We start from the raw sequence: 19,626 nt of genomic DNA, 5'->3' as shown, positions 1-19,626 counted from the left end.
GACTTCGAGCCTTGGAGGAGCGACAGCCGACAGGAGCCCTAGAACAGAGATAGTTTTTTCATTTTTTTTCTTGATTCGAAAAATATAAAAATGGGTAAAAAAAATTCAGTGGCTAAAAGACAGCCAAACTGAACAAAATTGGGCCCATAAACCCAAACGTTTAATTTCTATTATGGGCCCAACCATTTTTTATTTCTGTATCAGTATTCTTTTCTGTAGGATTAACTTTTTTTTGGGCCAAATTTTGAGGCCCAGGGCTTGCCCTGAACATACCCCACAATAGCACACACAAAGCATTCGAAATGATAGTACGTAGTATATGTTAACAAGCGAACCAAACACTATTTCAAACCCGTCCTGCAAATAAAAGCTCTTTCCAAACGCAGCCCGCCATGTGGATTTGGACCCCTCAGTATATATATATATTTTTAAAAAATAATTCAAACTCCAACAAATTTAAAATTAATTTTGTAAAAAAATAAATACGTATAGACAAATACTACTTAACAATAACAAAAAAGCTAATAAAATTTAAAATTATCATAAAAATTGAAGGAAAAAAAAAAACTATAACTAATAAAATAATGTTCATTTTTATATGGACCAATTGTAAAAATAAAAAAATAAAAAAACCATTTAATTATAACCATTTACACTAAACCCCTTTTAAAAAAATTAGCAAAAAACCCCTTCCAACTAACCTTGGGGTGATTTTAACTAACACTCCATTTAAGAAATAAATAGACGCTATTACAAAAATACTCACCACCAGCTCAGGTGGTTATATTTTTCCGTTGATATAGAGAATCATATAAGAAATTACACTCAAATGGTTGGTTGTGGACTTGTGGAGACACAAGAGCAAGAGTAAAAATTAATCATTGAGGAATTTCATTTATAATTAAGTACACAATAAATATTTCTAAATAAATTATGTTATTGATTCAATTAGCATATTTTAAGAATATTTTCCCTGCCATCAAAACATTATGACCAATATCAAAAGCAAAAATTAATTAGTTTTCTTTTTCTTTTTTTCTTGGAAAGTAAAAAATTAATTAGTTGACCTCGTAGAAAATACAGAACTCATCAAACAAGGGGACCAAAGCTAAGTCTGAGAAAAATATAATGTCAGAAGAATTCAATATTTTCTATTATGTGCAATGAACATATATATACATCATCATATCCCTTGATCCGAGGGATTGACAATGAATTCCCTTGATATGAGGGATTAACAGTAAATACAATTGCCATAATATATATTAGGAAATCAATAATGGAGGAATATTATGTGGTGATTTGATCTTTCTTAACACTCCCCTTCAAGTTAGAGTGTATATTCATAACACCTAACTTGCAAAGTAAATGATGAAATTGTTTGGACCCGAGTGCTTTAGTAAAGAGATCAGCAGGTTGTTGGGTTGTAGGCACATGAGCTGTTTGAACGACACCAGCCTGAAGTTTTTCCCGAACAAGATGACAATCAATTTCTACATGCTTTGTGAGTTCATGGAAAACGGGATTTGCAGCTATATGCAAGGCTGCCTTATTATCGCAATGCAACATGGCTGGTTGTGAGTGCTCCACTTAACCATAGGATTTCACAACAAGTCGTTGCCATAGACCAGTACTCTAACTCAGCCGAAAATCGCGAAACTGTTGTTTGCTTCTTTGTCTTCCAAGAAACAGGTGATTTACCAAGAAATATGCAATATCCAGTAACTGATCTTCGAGTATCTCTACAACGCGTCCAATCAGCATCACAAAATGCCCTTAATTGGCTAGGGCTAATCGCTGATAAGAAAATTCCTTGACCTGGTGTTCGTTTGACATACCTTAACACTCGATGTGCAGCATCTAGGTGTGGTATGCGTGGCTCGGCCATAAATTGACTTAATACATGTATTGCATACACCAAATCGGGGCGTGTGATCGTTAAGTAAATCAACCTTCCAATAAGTTAGCGATATGTAGAGGGATTGTCTAACAATTTTCCATCAGAGTCATTGAGTTTCAAATTTTGCTCCATAGGAAATTCTACTGGTCTTGCACCTAAAAGGCCAGTATCTTCAAGAATTTCAAGTGCATACTTTCTTTGAGAGAGATGAATTCCCTTTTTCGAACGGGCAACCTCAATGCCTAAGAAATATTTTAAATTGCCAAGATCCTTAAGTTTGAAGCGATTACTTAAGAATCTCTTAAGTTCTTGAATTTGCTCCAAGTCATTTCCTACCAATATCACATCATCTACATAGACAAGAACAACAGTAAAACTATTTTCCTTGAATCGGACGAACAACGAATAATCTGCCATTGACTGTATATAGCGGGCATCACCAAGTGCTTCAAAAAATTTTACAAACCATTCTCTGGATGCTTGTTTAAGACCGTACAAGGACTTGTTGAGTTTGTTTACTTTTGTCTCCCCTTTTCGCCCAAATCCAGGAGGTAGTGTCATATAAACATCCTCGTTAAAGTCACCATGTAAAAATGCATTGTTTACATCCAGATGGTGAAGGTGTCATCCTTGAATGGCAGCTAGAGAAAGTAAGATATGCATGGTGACTAACATGGCAACAGGAGCGAAAGTTTCCCCATAGTCAAGACCTTTTATTTGGTTGTAACCTTTCGCAACCAACCTCGCTTTATATCTTTCCATTGAACCGTCAGAGTTGTATTTTATTTTGTAAACCCATTTGTACCCAATAGGTTTCTTCTGAGGTGGTAGTGGAGTTAATGTCCAAGTGTTATTTATTTCAAGAGCTTCGAGCTCAAAGCGCATAGCGTCTCTCCACTTGGGGTCTTGAATAGCCTGCAAAAATGTCTTAGGTTCTGTTTCAAGATAAATAGAAGTGGTGAAAGCATGGTGAGAATGAGATAAATGTTCATATGAGAGAAAATTGCACAATGAGTGAGAAGTTCTATTAAAATTTACCATTGCCAAGTCTGATGACTGAGTTGGTCAAGACGAGAGACCAAAGCCAAGATGAAAATCTTGTAAGTAACCAGGGGGCTTGGTGATCCGCATGGATTTGCGAAAAACTTGTGATTGTTGAGGAGAAGATGATGGATTAGATGACGGAGAAATTGAATTTGGGACTGTAGGTTGTATTGAGCTAGGTGGAGGAGATGGTGTGGAACTAGGTAGAGATGAGTCAGGTATAGGATTAGAAGGTGGATGATAGGTTGACACATTTTCATCTGGAGCATCAAATGGACAAGGTAAAATGAGGTACCGAGGTGACTCGCTGGATTGAGCAAATGAAAATTGTTCTTCATGGAAAATCACATCACGAGAAGTAAATACTTGGTGGCTATCAATATCATATACTCTATACCCCTTTTGCCCATAAGGATATCCAAGAAAAATACACCCTTTAGCACGCACATCAAATTTGGATGGTTTTTGTGCATGGGTGGAAGCAAAGCATAAACATCCAAAGACTTTCAAATGAGTATATGATGGCTTAATTTTAAATAACATCTCATATGGTGACTTACCGGACAAAATAGGTGTAGGTGTTCTATTGATCAAGTAGGTGGCTGTTAGAATAGCATCTCCCCAAAAACGTTTAGGTAAGCCAACTTGAAATAATAAAGCACGTGCTACATTTAAAAGATGACGATGTTTGCGCTCTACTACTCCATTTTGTTGTGGAGTGGACACGCAACTGTGTTGATAAAAAATTCCTTTTTTCTGCATAATAAGAAAGCATGCTAAATTCTTGTCCATTATCACTCCGTATGGTTTGAACTTTGGAAGAAAATTGGGTTTCAACAAGTTGAAGAAAAGACTTTAAGAGATGACGGGTTTCAGACTTGTGATACATCAAATAAACCCATGTACATCGAGTATGGTCATCCACTATGGTAAGAAAATAACGAGCCCCTGAGATTGAGGGTGTTCGGTACCCTCCCCAAATATCAACATGTAATAATTCAAAAGAATTTTTGGTTGAGATAAAGCTTAAAGGAAATTTAAGTCTTGTCTGCTTTGCTAAAGGACAAATGGAACAAAATTCAACATCACAGGTTTTAATTTCAGAAACATTATTTGAAAGCAAATGCAAAGCTTTATTAGATAGATGCCCCGAACGACGATGCCATAATTGAGAAGATAAGGAGTTGGCTGACTGGCACATGGCTCCCCCTGGGGTTACTAAAAAGTATAGGCCATCCCGCTCAGATCCCATCCCAATCATCTTCCTCAAGCGTTGGTCCTGTATTGTGCAAGAATCAAAGGAAAATGTTATTGAACAATTTGAGTTTTTGGAAAGTTTACTAACTAAAATCAAATTAAAATGGAAGGATGGAACACACATAACATTTGTCAATGTTAAATGAGGAGAAAAAATGATGGAACCAATATGTGTTACTGGAGCTAGGGTCCCATTAGGTAATTTAACAGTTTGGCCTCTTACTGGAGAAGAAGAAGTAAAACAAGTTTGGGAGCGGACCATATAGTCTGTTGCTCCACTATCGAGAATTCATGGAGTTTGTTCAAGAGATGAAGTGAGACAAAGTGATTTACCTGACAGATTGGACATTGTGGATGTGTTACCTACATGATGTGCCATAGGAGTTGTTTTATTGGAATTGTTGAGAAGAGTAAGGAGTTGTTGGCATTGTTCTGGGGTGAAAGGAACTCCACTTGATAGCTCTTGCCTTGCAACTGATGAGATTTGATTGGCAGTAGCTTTGAAATTTTCTTTGTGGAGTCGGTGGCCCGGAGGATATCCATGAAGCTTAAAACATTTCTCCATTGTATGACCCACCCATCCACAATGATCACACTTTGGACGTTCTTTGCCTGCTTTCTTCTTTCCAAAGTTTGTATAATCATATTTTTCTCGACCACCAAAGTTTCCTCTCGTTGTAAGAGCGGCTGCTTCTGGGATTGTAGGTTTGTGAGAAGACACTTGTCGTTGTCATTTTTCTTGAAACACCAAAGAGTATGCTCGGTTAACAGAGGGTAATGGATCAATTAAAAGAATCTGTCCACGAATCGCATGGTATGAGTCATTGAGACCCATAAGGAACTTCATGGTTTTTTGACGTTGTTGATATTGTTGGATCTCCTTCATGGCACCACAAGAGCATGCTGGAAGGGGGCATAAAGCAGATAGTTCATCCCAAAGCCCCTTCAATTTGGTAAAATAAGTCACCACAGACATGGTGTCTTGAAGCAGTTCATGAATACTTCACTCAATCTGGAACACATGGGGAGTATTGACCTATGAAAAACGTTCCTTCAGGTCTGCCCAAATGTCATATGCGAGATCACTGTAGATCACACTTTGATATATATCTGGTGAAAGAGAACTAAGCAACCATGATTTCACCATATTGTTACAGCGAATCCATTATTGTAACTCAGCTACCGAAGAGTCACTCGGCTTTGGGATAGATTTGTCAATGAAACCGATCTTATTCTTAGCACTCAAAGCCATAACCATAGCACGACTCCACGTACTATAATTGCCTTCGGTTAAGGGTTGAGTTACTAAGACTACTCCTGGATGGTCAGAGTGATGAAGATACAAAGGATTATTTGGATCTTCATGCTTAGATCCAATCGATGTATTCTCCTTCATTGCCATGGATGATTCTGTCATGGCTTGTTGATTCTCTTGTCGGAATAGACAAAAGAGCAGCGGAATCAGTAGGGGTTTGCCGAAATGAGCAAACGATGTAGATTACCAAGAGCGTTTAAGCTCTGATACCATGAGAAAAATATAATGTCAGAAGAATTCAATATTTTCTATTATGTGCAATGAACATATATATACATCATCATATCCCTTGATCCGAGGGATTGACAGTAAATTCCCTTGATACGAAGGATTAACAGTAAATACAATTGGTATAATACATATTAGGAAATCAATAATGGAGGAATATTATGTGGTGATTTGATCTTTCTTAACAAAGTCACATTAAACGGGAGTGAGAGCGGCAAAGTTTAAAATTAAGTGAGAGCGGGAGCGCCGTAAGAGCGTCTGTACATTTATTAATATATACTATTCTAATTAATGTATTAAAAATTTTATTCATCAATTGGTATAATATATATTAGGAAATCAATAATGGAGTAATATTATATGGTGATTTGATCTTTCTTAACAAAGTCACGTAAAACGGAAGTGAGAGCGGCAAAGTTTAAAATTAAGTGAGAGCGGGAGCGCCGTTAGAGCGTCTGTACATTTATTAATATATACTATTCTAATTAATGTATTAAAAATTTTATTCATTAAATTTTTTTTTTTTTTTTTTTTGACTTTTGTAATATAAAGTTATTTAAAATTAATCAGTTATTTATTTATTATTTTGTTCTATTAAGTAAATCTAAGAAGTAGTTATATATTTTAATGGTGGAAAATGAAACACAACCAAAAGTTGGCATTCTGGTAGACTTTCTTCTTTAGTCTCCACACTATCATGCTCACAAGATGACAAAAAGTTTGATTGGTCAAAATCAAGCCCATTTGGCACAGTCCAATAATCATTGTTGTGCTCACAAGAGGCAAATCCGACCCATCTGACCCAATCCGCGGATTACAAAATAGATTCGCGAACTCAAATTTTGAGTACGCAAATCCGCATGCGGAGCTGGATTCATCGACCGTTTCCACGAATCATGTGACTTAGGACCAAAGTTCTATAAGGAAGCCCATAGGCGACATGGACACGAGAGTTGGTGGGTGTTTTAGTAATAATATTTATTTACTAAAGGGGATGTCAGTTAAAAAAAACCCAAAGTTAGTTCGAGGGAGTTTTTTGTACAAAAAATTCTGAAGGGGCTTATTGCAAATGCTTACAATTTAAGAGGAGTTTTTTGCAATTATATTTATTATTAATCACGACAGATTGAGGGAATGACAAGTTTTAAACTATTATCCCAAACTCTCCACTAATCCAATTAGGATCATTCAATAGAAATGGGATGGAGAAAAGGCCTAGAGAAACGTATTAAATTGATATGTCTACCAATAAATCAATAATATTATACACTCATCACATTTTGAAAAACCAAAGTAAATTGTTTCTCACTTTTATGAAAATTGAAAATATATTAAGAGTAGCATATACGGACTGGTCTCATCAAGTCTCAATTCTTACCCGCTGCATCCATGTCCATCATGGTGGACTCTCTTACTCAATTTTGAAACAATTTAGTCCAATGAGTATTAGTTCAGATAAATTATCGTATACTTCAAAATTACATGGTCCTTGTTAATCAAAAGCTGAAATGTAAATAAATATATCAACTTTATTAATTTTTTGTTCACATAATATTAAAAAGAGATTGATTTAACTGTTTAATTTGATGCTCGATCCATTGAAGAATATTGAAGCATCCCTCCTTGTTTTGTAATTTTCTATCCTCTGAAAATTGGGAGAGAGAGAAAAAATTGATAGTTGCCACAAATATTTAATTTTAGTTTCTAACAAATATTTAATGGTATTAAAAATGATTAGATCAATCTTATTTGAGCCGAAAAGAAAGAGAGGAGAGTAAATGGAACAGCTTTATAAAATTGTGGATAATGAAAAGCTTATGCAATATTTGAAAGTGCCGAATCTACGTCTTAGAATTGAAATTATAATTGAAGAAAATTTAGTTCGAACTTTTAATTAAATTTTTTCTAATTTTAAATTCATACCATCCAATCGGTACTTCTAACTACAACATTAACAAAAGTTTGAAGATCCAGAGACACAAATTGGAACATATTAGTTAGGTCCGGGAGGCAAGTCTGATTCTTCTTCATTAAGCAAGAATTAAATCCTTAAACAAACATTCAGAGTTTCGAAAATTAAGAATAATAGATAACTCATTAAGTGTCATCATCTTGTGAAGTTGAGTTTTTATTTTTGTTGATCTAAAATGCAATCCCAATTGTTTTCATATTATCATTTTTGGCATATTTTTCACAGCCATCATAATTATAATAAGAATAATAATAGAGAGATCGAAGAATTGACCCCGAATAAGTACCGAATCTGACGTGTTTTTGTCCATTTTATCCACCTAAACAGTTTTTAAAAAATAATTGTTTAACACGTCATAAGAATGGCCAATCACGTCAAATTCAATGTTAATTCGAGAATTTTTTTTCGATTTTTCTATCATTATTCTTATAATAATAATAATAATAAAAGTCCACTAAAATAATATTAAAGTATATGTATAGCAAAATTTGTTTGGGTCAACACAGCACGGGTAGATGGTTTGGTGAAAAAGACATAGAATAGTCAGAAGCAGCAGCAACTTGAATATGTTAGATGAGGAAGATTATTGATGTTACTTGCTCTCATTTATGCAGTGACCTGTCTCTTCAAATATAATTAACATTTGATGTCCCCTCCTTTTGTTACACATTTTAAAGTTAGTTATGTTAGGTATGCATTTAATGTCTACGTGGCAATTTTCATGGTGTCATAAATTTTGAAAAAAAAATATAGCCACAAATCTTATTCTAATTAAACTCTTGGTTTAAGTAATTCCACTTGGGTAGGTGACATGAGTTAGAAAATGATTCAATGCAAATTAAAATTTTATGAAGTCTTAGGTCCATCGTAAAGGTTTGGTGGTCCCCAAATGAGGAGGTGGTTCAACAAATATGTCATGTTGACTCCTAGTTTTGGACTGCATATGGATCATCTTTAGTTATTTGTTAATAGAAAACATAAATTTTGATAATTATAAAAATACAAACTCTTACAAAATTCATGAAATACCTCAGGTAAAATTTTCAAAATTCAGAAGGATCCCTACTTTTCTAACTCATTTGTTCAACAAAATTTTCAAAACTTATAATTTAGAAAAAAATTAATGTCTTTTTACCTTTACGCAGGTAATGCAAAAATTTTAAGAATCAAAGTTCAGAAAAATACCCCACCTTTTCTGTTCATTATTACTTTGGTTCAAAACTTTTTTCTCATATTATTACTAAATTTTAGGCTTTGTCACTGGGTGTTGTAGTAGTATCGAATACTCGGACACACGTTAGACTCGGACACATGTTAGACTTGCAGACACGGACTAGGGGCAAGTGTCGGATACAGTTAGGGATGAACCTGAAAAAATATGTCAGGGGAGGGGGGGTTAAATAAAAAAAAATTCAGCAGGGAAAATTGCCGCCACTAAATTTACTCATGGGTTTGTGCGTGGATAGGTTAGAAATATCCTGAAATTCGAATATTTTATTTTTTAGTTGGACATGATATGGACATATTTTTTGGACACTTTGAGGACTTGTGGAGTGATTTTATAATGATTTTTTTTAGAAGAATGAGATTAATTGCAATTTAAAATATATTATGGATTAATTGAAAAGTAGCATAAAATTTAAGGAAACAAAATAACAAACATTTAGCTCTAAGATCCAAATTAGTAATTTTATTCATGATTATATAGATAAAATGACCAAAAATTATTATTACATATATACAATTATATATTATTTTATTATTATTTGACGCATTTAGGCCATTTTCATGTCCTATTTTTTAAAATTTATTGTATCGTCGTATTCAATTCGTATAGTGTGGTATCCATATCCGTACTTCAACTTTTCTATACGTAATTAGCCACTAACATGCTGTTGAACTGAAAAATAATAATAATAATAAATAAATAAATAAAATAGAAGAAAAGAAAAGAGAAAATGGAACATGTACTTATTCGGAAATGAAATGAGATACAAACAGGAACAAAGCCAATCAAGGACATGTGTAAATTTCTTACCAAGGTAAAAAAAATAAAATAAAATAAAAAAACAAACAAAACACAACAGCAATTACTCTTTACAAAAATTTGAAGAACATGAACAATTAAGGTCAAGCAAGAGTGGCCAGAGACATAATCTTCGTGGATTTGGCCTTGAAACAGGCCTGCCAGAGCTTCTTGATGTGGATATTCACTTTTATAAGTACATAATCACATATATGTGTGTGTAATTTATGCTCATTTCAATTGAGATATACGCCATTCAATCACTCCCAAATTATATGTATTTTTAACTAATCCTTACAAAGATTATTTCTAAAATTATTCATATACTTAGGTTATTAATTACTATTCAATCACACAGCAATAAGGTAAAAAGTCCAAGAAACAAGTGCGATAAGAAGAAATTCATGAAATTGTCATCTTATTCGGTCAAGAATTTTTTTATTCATCAAAAGAGTAATTTTAAGGAAAATGTATACTTTATGAATTTTTATTTGCGATTTTATCTTGAATCAGGTGGACTGCTTATTTGAGAGTTTTATTTGGCTATTTTGTGTATTTTAAATGTAATTTTTTAATAAAGGAAAGATCATAATATAGGAAAAATAGCAAAACTATGACTACGAAATTCAAATTCTAATATAACTTAATAACTTGAATACAATTCTAACAGATCGTTTGGGCAGATAGAGAGAGAGAGAAACTAGTGCTTTTCTTTTCTTTTTCTTCAACGAATAATTGGTTTAGTTTTGTTAAAATAGAAAACATAAATGCATAAAAAAATAAAGTGTAATATGTATTAAAATATAGAACAATAATGTCTTTTTAAATATCGCCATATTAAATTTAATATTACATCTTCAATTTTAATTTGAGATATATATAGCACTGCTCTAATTTTAATATTTTTGTCCATCAATTTTACATTTTTGGCCAAATTTGATCAAATTAGAATTTTTCAAATTTTTCAAACATTTTGTCAAAATTCCCCGAATTTTTCTAAAATATCTGTAACTTCGATACTGCTCGCTAGAATTTACAAAGTACAAATTTAAACCCCCACCCCAAATTTTTAAATTTTTTTATCGAGCTCTGTGAATCAAATAAGTGGGACCCATCCATAGTCTAATTTTGCCGAGGACCCCACTATACGAGTTGATGAGTGAAGAGAGAGAGAGAGAGAGTGTGTTGTTTGGGTTCCGGATTCCCTAACAGCTGCGTACCGACGTCCTCTGCTCTCTCTCTCTCTCTCTCTCTCTTTCTCTCTGTCTGTATATATATATTTGCAATTTCTGGGCTTCTCATCCTCAAATAATCCCAAAACTGCCGTTGTCGTTTTATATTGGTTCAGTCGAAATCTGATTACACATACCTACAATAATCTCTGTGGATGAGTGGTCCCGTATATGCCCATTTTGTTCCCCTTCACCAACTGGGTTTCTGTATTTGATCAGCAAAGATGATTATTTGAATGAGTGCTCTTCTGGGTTTATAGCTTAAGCAGCAGAGTACCAGGTTAGGCTCTCTTCACTACCTCACTGGTCCACGTTTTTCTGTTTGGTTGCTGAAAAAGTGTAGCAACAGAGTATAGGTTTTAATTTTCGAAAAAAAAAAAAAAACAGAGTATAGGTTTAGCAAAAATATGGCAAACTTGAGGTGTTCTTTTCATACTTTGAAAATCACAAATTAATTTCCTTCTTGTTCTCAGGAATCAAATTACTACAACTTTTGATGTTTTTAAGGATAGATAGAATGTCACTTTGATTTATATTTGGGATATTCCTTTCTGCAAACAGTCTGAGTGTTTTGGTGAAGATTGAGACAAAATGGGCTTTTTGAAATAGTTGTTGAGGTATTAAAATACTAGCTTTTTAGTTAATTATTAGTATTTTATTTCATGGGTACTTTGCAGAAGTATGATGAGGGCACTATTGTGGGTTACTCTTTTGATTTTCTTATTTTGTCTGTCTTCATTGGTTGCTTTTCTACTTTACAAATCTTGGTTTTAAGTTGTAACATGAGTCTCTCTCTCTCACACACAAACACACACAGGGCTGAAATGGGTTTACAGTTTTTGGTTCAAATAGGTTTGTTGGTTGTAACATAAGTCTCTCTCTCACACACAGACAAACACAGAGAGATGAAATGGGATTTCAGTTTTGGGTTCAAAGATTGAAAACCTATTTGATTTTTCTGATTTATAAAACAACATATTACATTCCGTTATGTGAATGACTCTAATTTGTCTACTCTTTGTTTTGCTTTTCTTTTTCCATTTTTGGCCCACAATGATTATAGCAGGATAAGGATTTCTTAGTTACTGTTCTCCTTCATGGAGACCATAGCTTCATCTGGTTCACTGCCCATTCCTCAAGAACCAGCTGATTATGATGATGTTTCTATGCAGCAGAGTTTGCTCTTCTCTGATAGTCTCAAGGTATTCCCTTTCTCACTTCCTTAAATTTCAATTCCTATTTTTAGGTTTGCAAAATCAGTAGCTGTTATATTCCATTTTCGGTAGATTTTTACGGGCGGCTATTGCAGTCTTCCTGAACATATCAAATTTCAGTATCTAGCTTACCTACTAATAAAGTTAAGATGGAGAATTTGAACAGTTGCTCTTGAGGACAGCAATTATTTATGAAGACAGTATTTCCACTGTGTTGATTATAAAATTGCAGCCGGAAAGAGTTTTCTATTGGGTTAAATTTTTGGTAGAGATGCTATCTGTATAAGAAAAGCTCCTTGGTCTATTGTTCAAAGAGTTGAGTCCAGTCTAAAGAAAAAGGTACCCTTCAATTATGGATACTAGATTGTGTAGGCTAGGAATAGACCTAACTTTTGGCATTATCGGCACAGAAGTTGCTGTCCTAAAATTTGAACACATTTTCTGTGATATTGTGGCCCGAATTTGGTTGCTGGTTGCATTGTTACCCGTTTCGAAATTTGTTAACCAATTGTTCACTTGCAGGTCATGGACCCTATTTTGTACTCTCTCGTAACCCGGTATACAAGGGCACTTAGGGGTGGCCTGGGATGGAGAGAGAATGCTGAAAATCGCATAGAAGTGAGAGTGAGAGCTAGGGTTTGGGGGTTGAAACTTGTAATTTAATGTCTTTTGCATAGTGAAAACTTTCGCCGGATCTTCACCGTGGGCGTAGACAACTTGTGTCGAACCACGCTAAATCTTTGTGTTTTTTGTGTGTGACGTGTTTACTTTTCTGTCTTAATTCTTGATTTGTTCTTAGTTCGCTGCGTTTGTCGTAACAAGTTCTTCTTTGGCTGAACTTTTATCACTATGCCAACCTAAGATAGAATCGCCTAGTTTTCAGTGTTTACAGTGATTGGGGCAGTTTCACATTCATCTTTCTTATTTACCCATTGCTCAGATCACTCTCAACTACTTTTGCCGTTTAGGTTACCCATCCATGCATGTAGTATGTACCATGTATGCCTTTTATTTTGTTAGTAATGCAACTTGGCATAAGACTCATGCCACATGTTCTTTTTATTGCGTAGCAAATATTCAAAGATTTTGCAGTTGTGCTTCCTAGCTTTAATTTTATCTTCTCATTGAACTTCTTTATGCAGGATTTGAAGAGTCTGAGAACACAGCTCTACTCGGCAGCTGAGTATTTTGAATTGTCCTACACCTATGATGACCAAAAACAGATGTGAGCTACTCTGATTCATTAGAATACTGATTGTTTATAGATGTGGATTTATTATTTTCCATCCATCTCAGTTGTTTGATTTTCTTTTTTATCCTCAAATATTCTGATGAATACAGAGTGTTAGATACATTGAAGGATTATGCCATTAAAGCCCTCGTGAATACTGTAGACCATTTGGGCTCTGTCACATCTGAGGTTAATGACCAATTAGATGAAAAGGTTGATGAAGTTTCTGGTACAGAGCTTCGGGTATCTTGCATTAAACAGGTGCTCTTCTGCTGCTTGGTGTGACATTTATGGTTTTAGTTTTTTTTTTTTTTTTTTTCAAGAAATATTGCTTAGAAAAATTCATTTTGGAGAATTGATAATGAGATGAACAAATTAATGTGGGTGTAGTAAACAAAGATATGGTAAATTTTGGGTGCTGAGAGCGTTGGGTAGGATGAGAAGCTCTTTTCGTCTAGACACCTTCATGTCCTTAGGTCAAAATTTACCATATCCCTAGACAGAATGGTGGCAGAAGGATTAATGTAGTTAAAACATCCCAAGTGTCAGACAAGGCATTGTTGAGTTGTGATATGGCCCTCGATAAGTTATATATCTATCTACTTTGGAAAATTGAACATTCTTGACAATCATAAAAGCTGAACACTTGGAATGATGAACATGAAAATGATGGTTTGTCTTGAAATATGTAGCTTTAGACCCAATGATAGAGCCAAAAAATTACTCTAGAGGGGGGAGACTTTTGATTTGGTAAAAGGTAAATAATAAATCACACAATATTTAAAATGAAATGGTTGAATAATATTTATTCGGGACACATTCAATGTTGAGATTGCATTTTAATAATCAACTAAGCGTCTGTAATTGTTCCAGAATAAACGGAAAAAACAGATATGGTAGAGCTGGGATGGTTTTGTATGAGGTCTATCTTGAGCTAGATGTAGAGGTGCATAATTAGGGGAGGTTTGATATTTGCTCTTTTTATAGAGTTCTTGCAGATTAGGAAATCACCCCATTTTTCATGCCTTTTCATTTCCCTTATCATCCTTCCAAAAGGAATAGAGTCGATTCTTTTACCTCCTAATACTTCACTGTGAGAGCCTTAATAATATTGGATCTGTGTTATGGCTTCAAGTTTTAATTTCTAGATAATTATAAAGTGGAATGGACTTGGCCTTTTTAATTTATTTTTGGACTGGATACCCAAAAACTATAATCATGAAAAAGTTTAAATAAATTTTGGATATTTCTAGAGGGCCAACTTTAAAACTATCAGAAAATATATATGCAGGAAAAATATATATATATATATATATATATATATATTTAGCAGGGGCAGCTGCCCCAGTAAACCCTTCTTGGATCCATCCTTGTAATAGAGGATTTATAGTTTTCTCATGATTAAATAGCGAGAGGACCTTTTTTTTTTTCGGTCGACGATGGTGGTGAAAATAAGGATAAGGTGGAGATGCATGGTAGAGAAGATTTTTGTTTTTTTTTTTTGTTTTTGTTTGTGCGCACAAATTTTGGCTAGATAATGTCAGATAGGATAGCTGAAAGTTCCCAATCGTTCATGAGTTTAATTTGTGAGCGATATTTTTTGCAACCAAGGGAAGTCTTTTCTTTGGGGAATACTTTGGTCTAACACTAAGACAAATTATAATTAATATCCTACTTGTTGTCTTACTTGAAAATAGGAACAAAAGTGGGCTACTGAATACTTAGTGCTGAGGAAAACATAATCTTAGTGTAGATAGCACCATGAAATATATAAAAATAGGCATGGAAAAAACACTAGGAGTAAGAAAACACAAGGATTTCCATGGTTTCAACCGAGTAACTATATTTGCTGGTTTGAACAACCAATGTGAGTTTTTGATGTGCAAGCTCACCCTGTATCGTGAATGGCTGAAAGCTCACTTGGACTAAATCCAGTGTCAACTTTCGGCATAGCAAAACCCTATTTTTTTGATTCAGCAGGGAACATGAGAAAACTCTCCCACTTGCACATTCTAAAATATAGGGTAACCATGACAGTGCAGATAAAATATTAGTCAAAATTTGACCTAAAAATTAACGCAATATTGAGCAGCATGTATGCACATAATACTTGGTGGGAGAACATCACCTTCATTCTACCCAAACACTTCTATTTAAGGATATGTATGATCACATTGAATTAAAAAACCAGCTGAATGACCGGTATGCCTTTCTCCTAGTGGCTCTGGGTCTTACCTCTCAAGTTCTAGGTCAAGGTTTCGATACCGGTGGAGAGAAGAAAGAAAAATAAAAAAACCAGCCGCATCTATGACTATGCTTTTTGTTCTGAAGGAAGGAATCAATATTTTGTATAAATATTTACCCTCGTCATTCCTTTAATGTTATATCGCAGAGACTACGGACATGCCAAGAGTACATTGATCAGGGGGGGCTCTCCCAGCAGTCACTGATGATAAATACTCCCAAGTACAATAAGAGATACATATTGCCAGGCAATTACACTTTATTCTCTCCATTTTTCATGAATTTCCCATTTAACGTTTTTCTTTTTCCTTTATTTTTTCTATGAATTTATTTCTTTGGAGTTATGGAGATAAGATGTTTGAAAGAGGTTCAATTTTCCAAATTTCAGGATTAGACAGGGAGACCATGCATGGGGCATCTCATACTAAAGTAAAACATCAAGGATGCAGCCTGGATGATAAAGAAGACGGGCACCAATTTAGGAATGGTAGCTTTCTTCTTCTTCTTCTATCTCCTTCTTTGCATTGTTTTTGTTTCCTTGAGCTTTATTTTGCTGTCACATGATAACATTTATTAGCTGGTTGTTTCTCCATAGCAGTTCAAACTACAAAAAGAGAAATCCCATCTGCTTCAGTCAGGTAAATTCTCATGCCATATTTTGAAATACATCATTTTGGTACCACCATATAACTATCTACATTACCAGAATCATGTATATATCATGTTACAGTCCATGCAGAAAAGGGCGCTCCCCATCGCCTTCTCCACGACCTTTGCAGCAACCTGCAACTTTTTCGTTCACTGCCACCAAGCCAAAAAAAGAACAAGGCGCGTTCATTTGAATTTTACATTATAGACTTGGTTTTCCTTCTCCTTTTCTCATCTATTTTATTTTATATATTTCTTACTGATGTTCCATTGACATGCATGTAGCAGAGAAGCGAGCAGTTTCACCAACTCGATTTCCTCTTTTAGATCTTGGATCTCTCTCTTCTAGGCCAACCACCCCAAATTCAAAGATGACCGTTCAAAATTCAAGTCGGCGAGCAACTACTCCAAATCGAAGGCTGCCCTTCCCAAATTCAAGTTGGCCAACCGCTCAAAACCCTGCTTCTGCTAGACCAAGGGTAAGCAGAGGATAACTCTATTTATTTATAAAAATGTTTTCTTATCAGCAGAGGGAAAAGTTAACCGTTTGATATACCAATTAAACAACATTCTCCCATCAGTAGTATATCAGTAGTTCTTTTTTTTGTAGAATTCATAATTTCTTCTTCCTTTTTTTTCCCTAATGTTTGAATATCGTTACATTTTGAACAGCATCTTTCAGAGCCTCGGAATTCAGTTCCACTGCATCTCCATTCCGAGAAGGAAATTCCCAAAGAAACCGAACAATACCCCAGAAAAAGTAATCGCCTCCTCAAGTCCTTGCTCAGTCGGCGAAAATCAAAGGAAGATGAGATGCTGCTATACACTTACTTAGATGAATACTGAATTAAGAGGGGAAAAGAGGTAGAGAAGGGCATGAAAATAGGGTAAATGAATGTTGACTTGCTTTTTCAATTTTCCTTCAAAATCCAATTTGTAACTGTAGCCCTTGTTCCCTTTGACGCGTTAGCCTGCAGTGTTATAGTGTATTTTCAACACATTATAAAGTTAGTGGCAATATATGAGGTATTATTATTCCGGTTATTTTTCACTACCCGAAATTTATCTGAAGCATGATACATTCTTTCAATTAATCTTGACATTTCTTTTTGGATATAAGATGCCATTTTATGTGTGTTTTTTATTTTTTATTATAACTTCTTAACAATATATAAATAGTGAAGTTTGAACATTTGATTCTCATCCACCAGCATATTTAGCCTTCTCCATTTAGGAAATTAAGACGCTGATTGCCTATTTATGTGTATCCACACACACACACACACACACACATGTATATATCTACCTATATCATAACAGTAACCCTAATTCCTTGTGACCCAAGTATTAGTATCCTTGATGGACTAGGATTAATCTATGTATACTCACTATCACTCTTTACTTGGTAGAACTTGACTGCATTCCTGGAGCCCGAATAAGAGGCTAATCAGGGTGAATCCGACGGGACAGAGGACTCATCCGAACGCGAATGAGACTAAGCAAGGGGAACGAATTACATTTTTGGTCATAAATGGAACTTTCCTATATTGGACTTTAACATTCCTTCTCCAATTAGGAATGTTCCTTATTAGAATCTACTATATATAAGGACATGTATAGAACAAATAAGCTTCACAGTTCACATATAGCCACTCTCTGCATAATTCCACTGTTCCTTCTTTTCATCCTCTTCATACCCTCTTTTGAGCTTATCAAACAGAGTATTCATTCTTTTTTTTCTCTCCTGTTATTAATATTTGAGGTCAAAGTCATGTCATTCAACGGAGAGTTGTACGAGATATGGTCATGGTTACCCGCAAAAGCAATCTGTAAGTTCAAATCAGTAAGCAAAACATGCAACGAACTTGCATCCGAAGAGTTGTTCATCAAAAAACAAGTTCAAAACATGGCGGCGAAGGGGGATTCGGGGTTCTTCATTCAGCCAAAATCTTGTCAGGGTTTCAAGGACATAACAGAACTGCATTCCGTCTATGGCGAGGACTCCACGCTCGGCGTGCCTCAGGAGTTCTTTTCACACAACGGTCGGGTTCTAGCATCGAGCAACGGCTTGGTCTGTGGAAGAAATTTGAACAACCGGCAACCGGAATTGTTCATCTGCAATCCGGCCACTCAAACATGGCTTTCCATTCCTGTCCCGGAAAGCTTAAGATCATACACAGATTGTGACCTAAATATCGTGTTCGAATGCAACGATATTGCTCTGCCATCCGAGTTCTCTCACGATAGTTATACGTTGATGGCAATGGACTTGGAGGCACCAGAAGATTTTTCAAACTCCAAGTTCAAAATCTATTCATATAGAGAAGGGACGTGGAAAGAGATGGGACAGATGGTTACCGGGTTTAGAGAGATGGAATTTGACATGCCAGTGTGCTACAACGGCACCATCAACTACATTTCAGATTGTTCTCCTTATTTAAAGAAGGGCAGTTCCTTTTACTGGCCTTATGTAGTGTCATATGACATCCAGAGTGGGAAATCCAAGTTTTTAGCAATACCAAAGAGTGCGAGGAAGGGTGTGCATGACTGGAGCTGCAAACTTTGCATCTTTAAATGGAGAAGCGGGACGAACACTAGTATTTGTTTGATTCAATTGCTTAAGGGAACATTCTCTGCATGGGTGTGGAGTGGTGATTCTGATACAAGCTCGTGGACTCGGATTATGAAAATTAGAGTAGGAGCTATGGGGATGATGGAATCGGATCTTACTGTTGCCGGATTTACAGTAGTGAACGGAAGCTCTCTGCTCATAGCGACGGCACAAAAGGTGTATTCTTATGATTTAAGGGGAGAGAGGCATCAGAGGGCTAAAGAAATATGTCATCACGGATGTAGGGAGAATGTGCTTTTCCAGTCGTACTCTAATACTCTTCGTCCTTGTGGGAATATTGGCGCCACCACATTGTCAATATAATGCTTGCGAATCATTCTTTAATTTGTTTTCTAGGCGATGTAATGGTATGAGCAATTAGCGTAAGATTTTCATGATTTCTAATATGAAGTTCACATTGTAATTCATCTTGATTTTTTAAGCATGTAATGGATTGTCCAGTTGGTTTTTCATATAAAAAGTTCTTACCTGTTTTGGCCAGATCATTATAAAAAAAAAAAAACAAAGAAAAAAAAAAAAAAGAAAAAAATTTCCCTTCTGAATTCATTCATGATTCAAAAAAACAAAGAGTTCACATTGTAATTCATCTTGATTTTTTAAGCATGTAATGGATTGTCCAGTTGGTTTTTCATATAAAAAGTTCTTACCTGTTTTGGCTAGATCATTATTAAAAAAAAAACAAA

The 19,626-nt window shown here is 35.0% G+C and overlaps 3 protein-coding genes across 9 annotated transcripts; 2 read left to right on the top strand and 1 right to left on the bottom strand.

Moving 5' to 3' along the window:
• Positions 1 to 1,552: 1,552 nt before the first annotated feature.
• Positions 1,553 to 1,888, bottom strand: LOC132270178 (uncharacterized mitochondrial protein AtMg00810-like). The gene has a single exon (XM_059771377.1). It carries the CDS (start codon positions 1,886 to 1,888, stop codon positions 1,553 to 1,555), a length of 336 nt encoding a protein of 111 aa, XP_059627360.1.
• A 9,030-nt stretch (positions 1,889 to 10,918) lies between these two features.
• Positions 10,919 to 17,355, top strand: LOC132271595 (protein ABIL2-like). Of its 7 annotated transcripts, none has more exons than XM_059773031.1 (10): positions 10,919 to 11,254; positions 12,041 to 12,176; positions 13,331 to 13,413; positions 13,530 to 13,680; positions 15,812 to 15,911; positions 16,052 to 16,150; positions 16,241 to 16,301; positions 16,394 to 16,491; positions 16,600 to 16,790; positions 16,984 to 17,355. In XM_059773031.1, the coding sequence occupies exons 2-10, from the start codon at positions 12,072 to 12,074 to the stop codon at positions 17,155 to 17,157; spliced, it is 1,062 nt and encodes a 353-aa protein (XP_059629014.1). In that variant the 5' UTR covers positions 10,919 to 11,254; positions 12,041 to 12,071; the 3' UTR covers positions 17,158 to 17,355. The 7 variants fall into 7 exon arrangements, with proteins under 7 accessions (XP_059629014.1, XP_059629019.1, XP_059629018.1 ...); XM_059773036.1 differs by having other exon boundaries at positions 12,038 to 12,176; positions 16,262 to 16,301; positions 16,403 to 16,491; XM_059773035.1 differs by having other exon boundaries at positions 12,038 to 12,176; positions 16,259 to 16,301; positions 16,403 to 16,491.
• Positions 17,356 to 18,217: 862 nt separating this feature from the next.
• Positions 18,218 to 19,246, top strand: LOC132270177 (uncharacterized). The gene has a single exon (XM_059771376.1). It carries the CDS (start codon positions 18,218 to 18,220, stop codon positions 19,244 to 19,246), a length of 1,029 nt encoding a protein of 342 aa, XP_059627359.1.
• Positions 19,247 to 19,626: the final 380 nt, after the last annotated feature.

The sequence above is a fragment of the Cornus florida genome, unplaced genomic scaffold (genome assembly GCF_030987335.1).
Source record: "Cornus florida cultivar Cherokee Brave unplaced genomic scaffold, ASM3098733v1 CherokeeBrave_3.0.0_Hap2_Chr08, whole genome shotgun sequence".
Classification (NCBI taxonomy): domain Eukaryota; kingdom Viridiplantae; phylum Streptophyta; class Magnoliopsida; order Cornales; family Cornaceae; genus Cornus; species Cornus florida.
The sequence above is the reverse complement of the archived record's forward strand: the minus strand, read 5'-3'. Positions and strand labels throughout refer to the sequence as shown.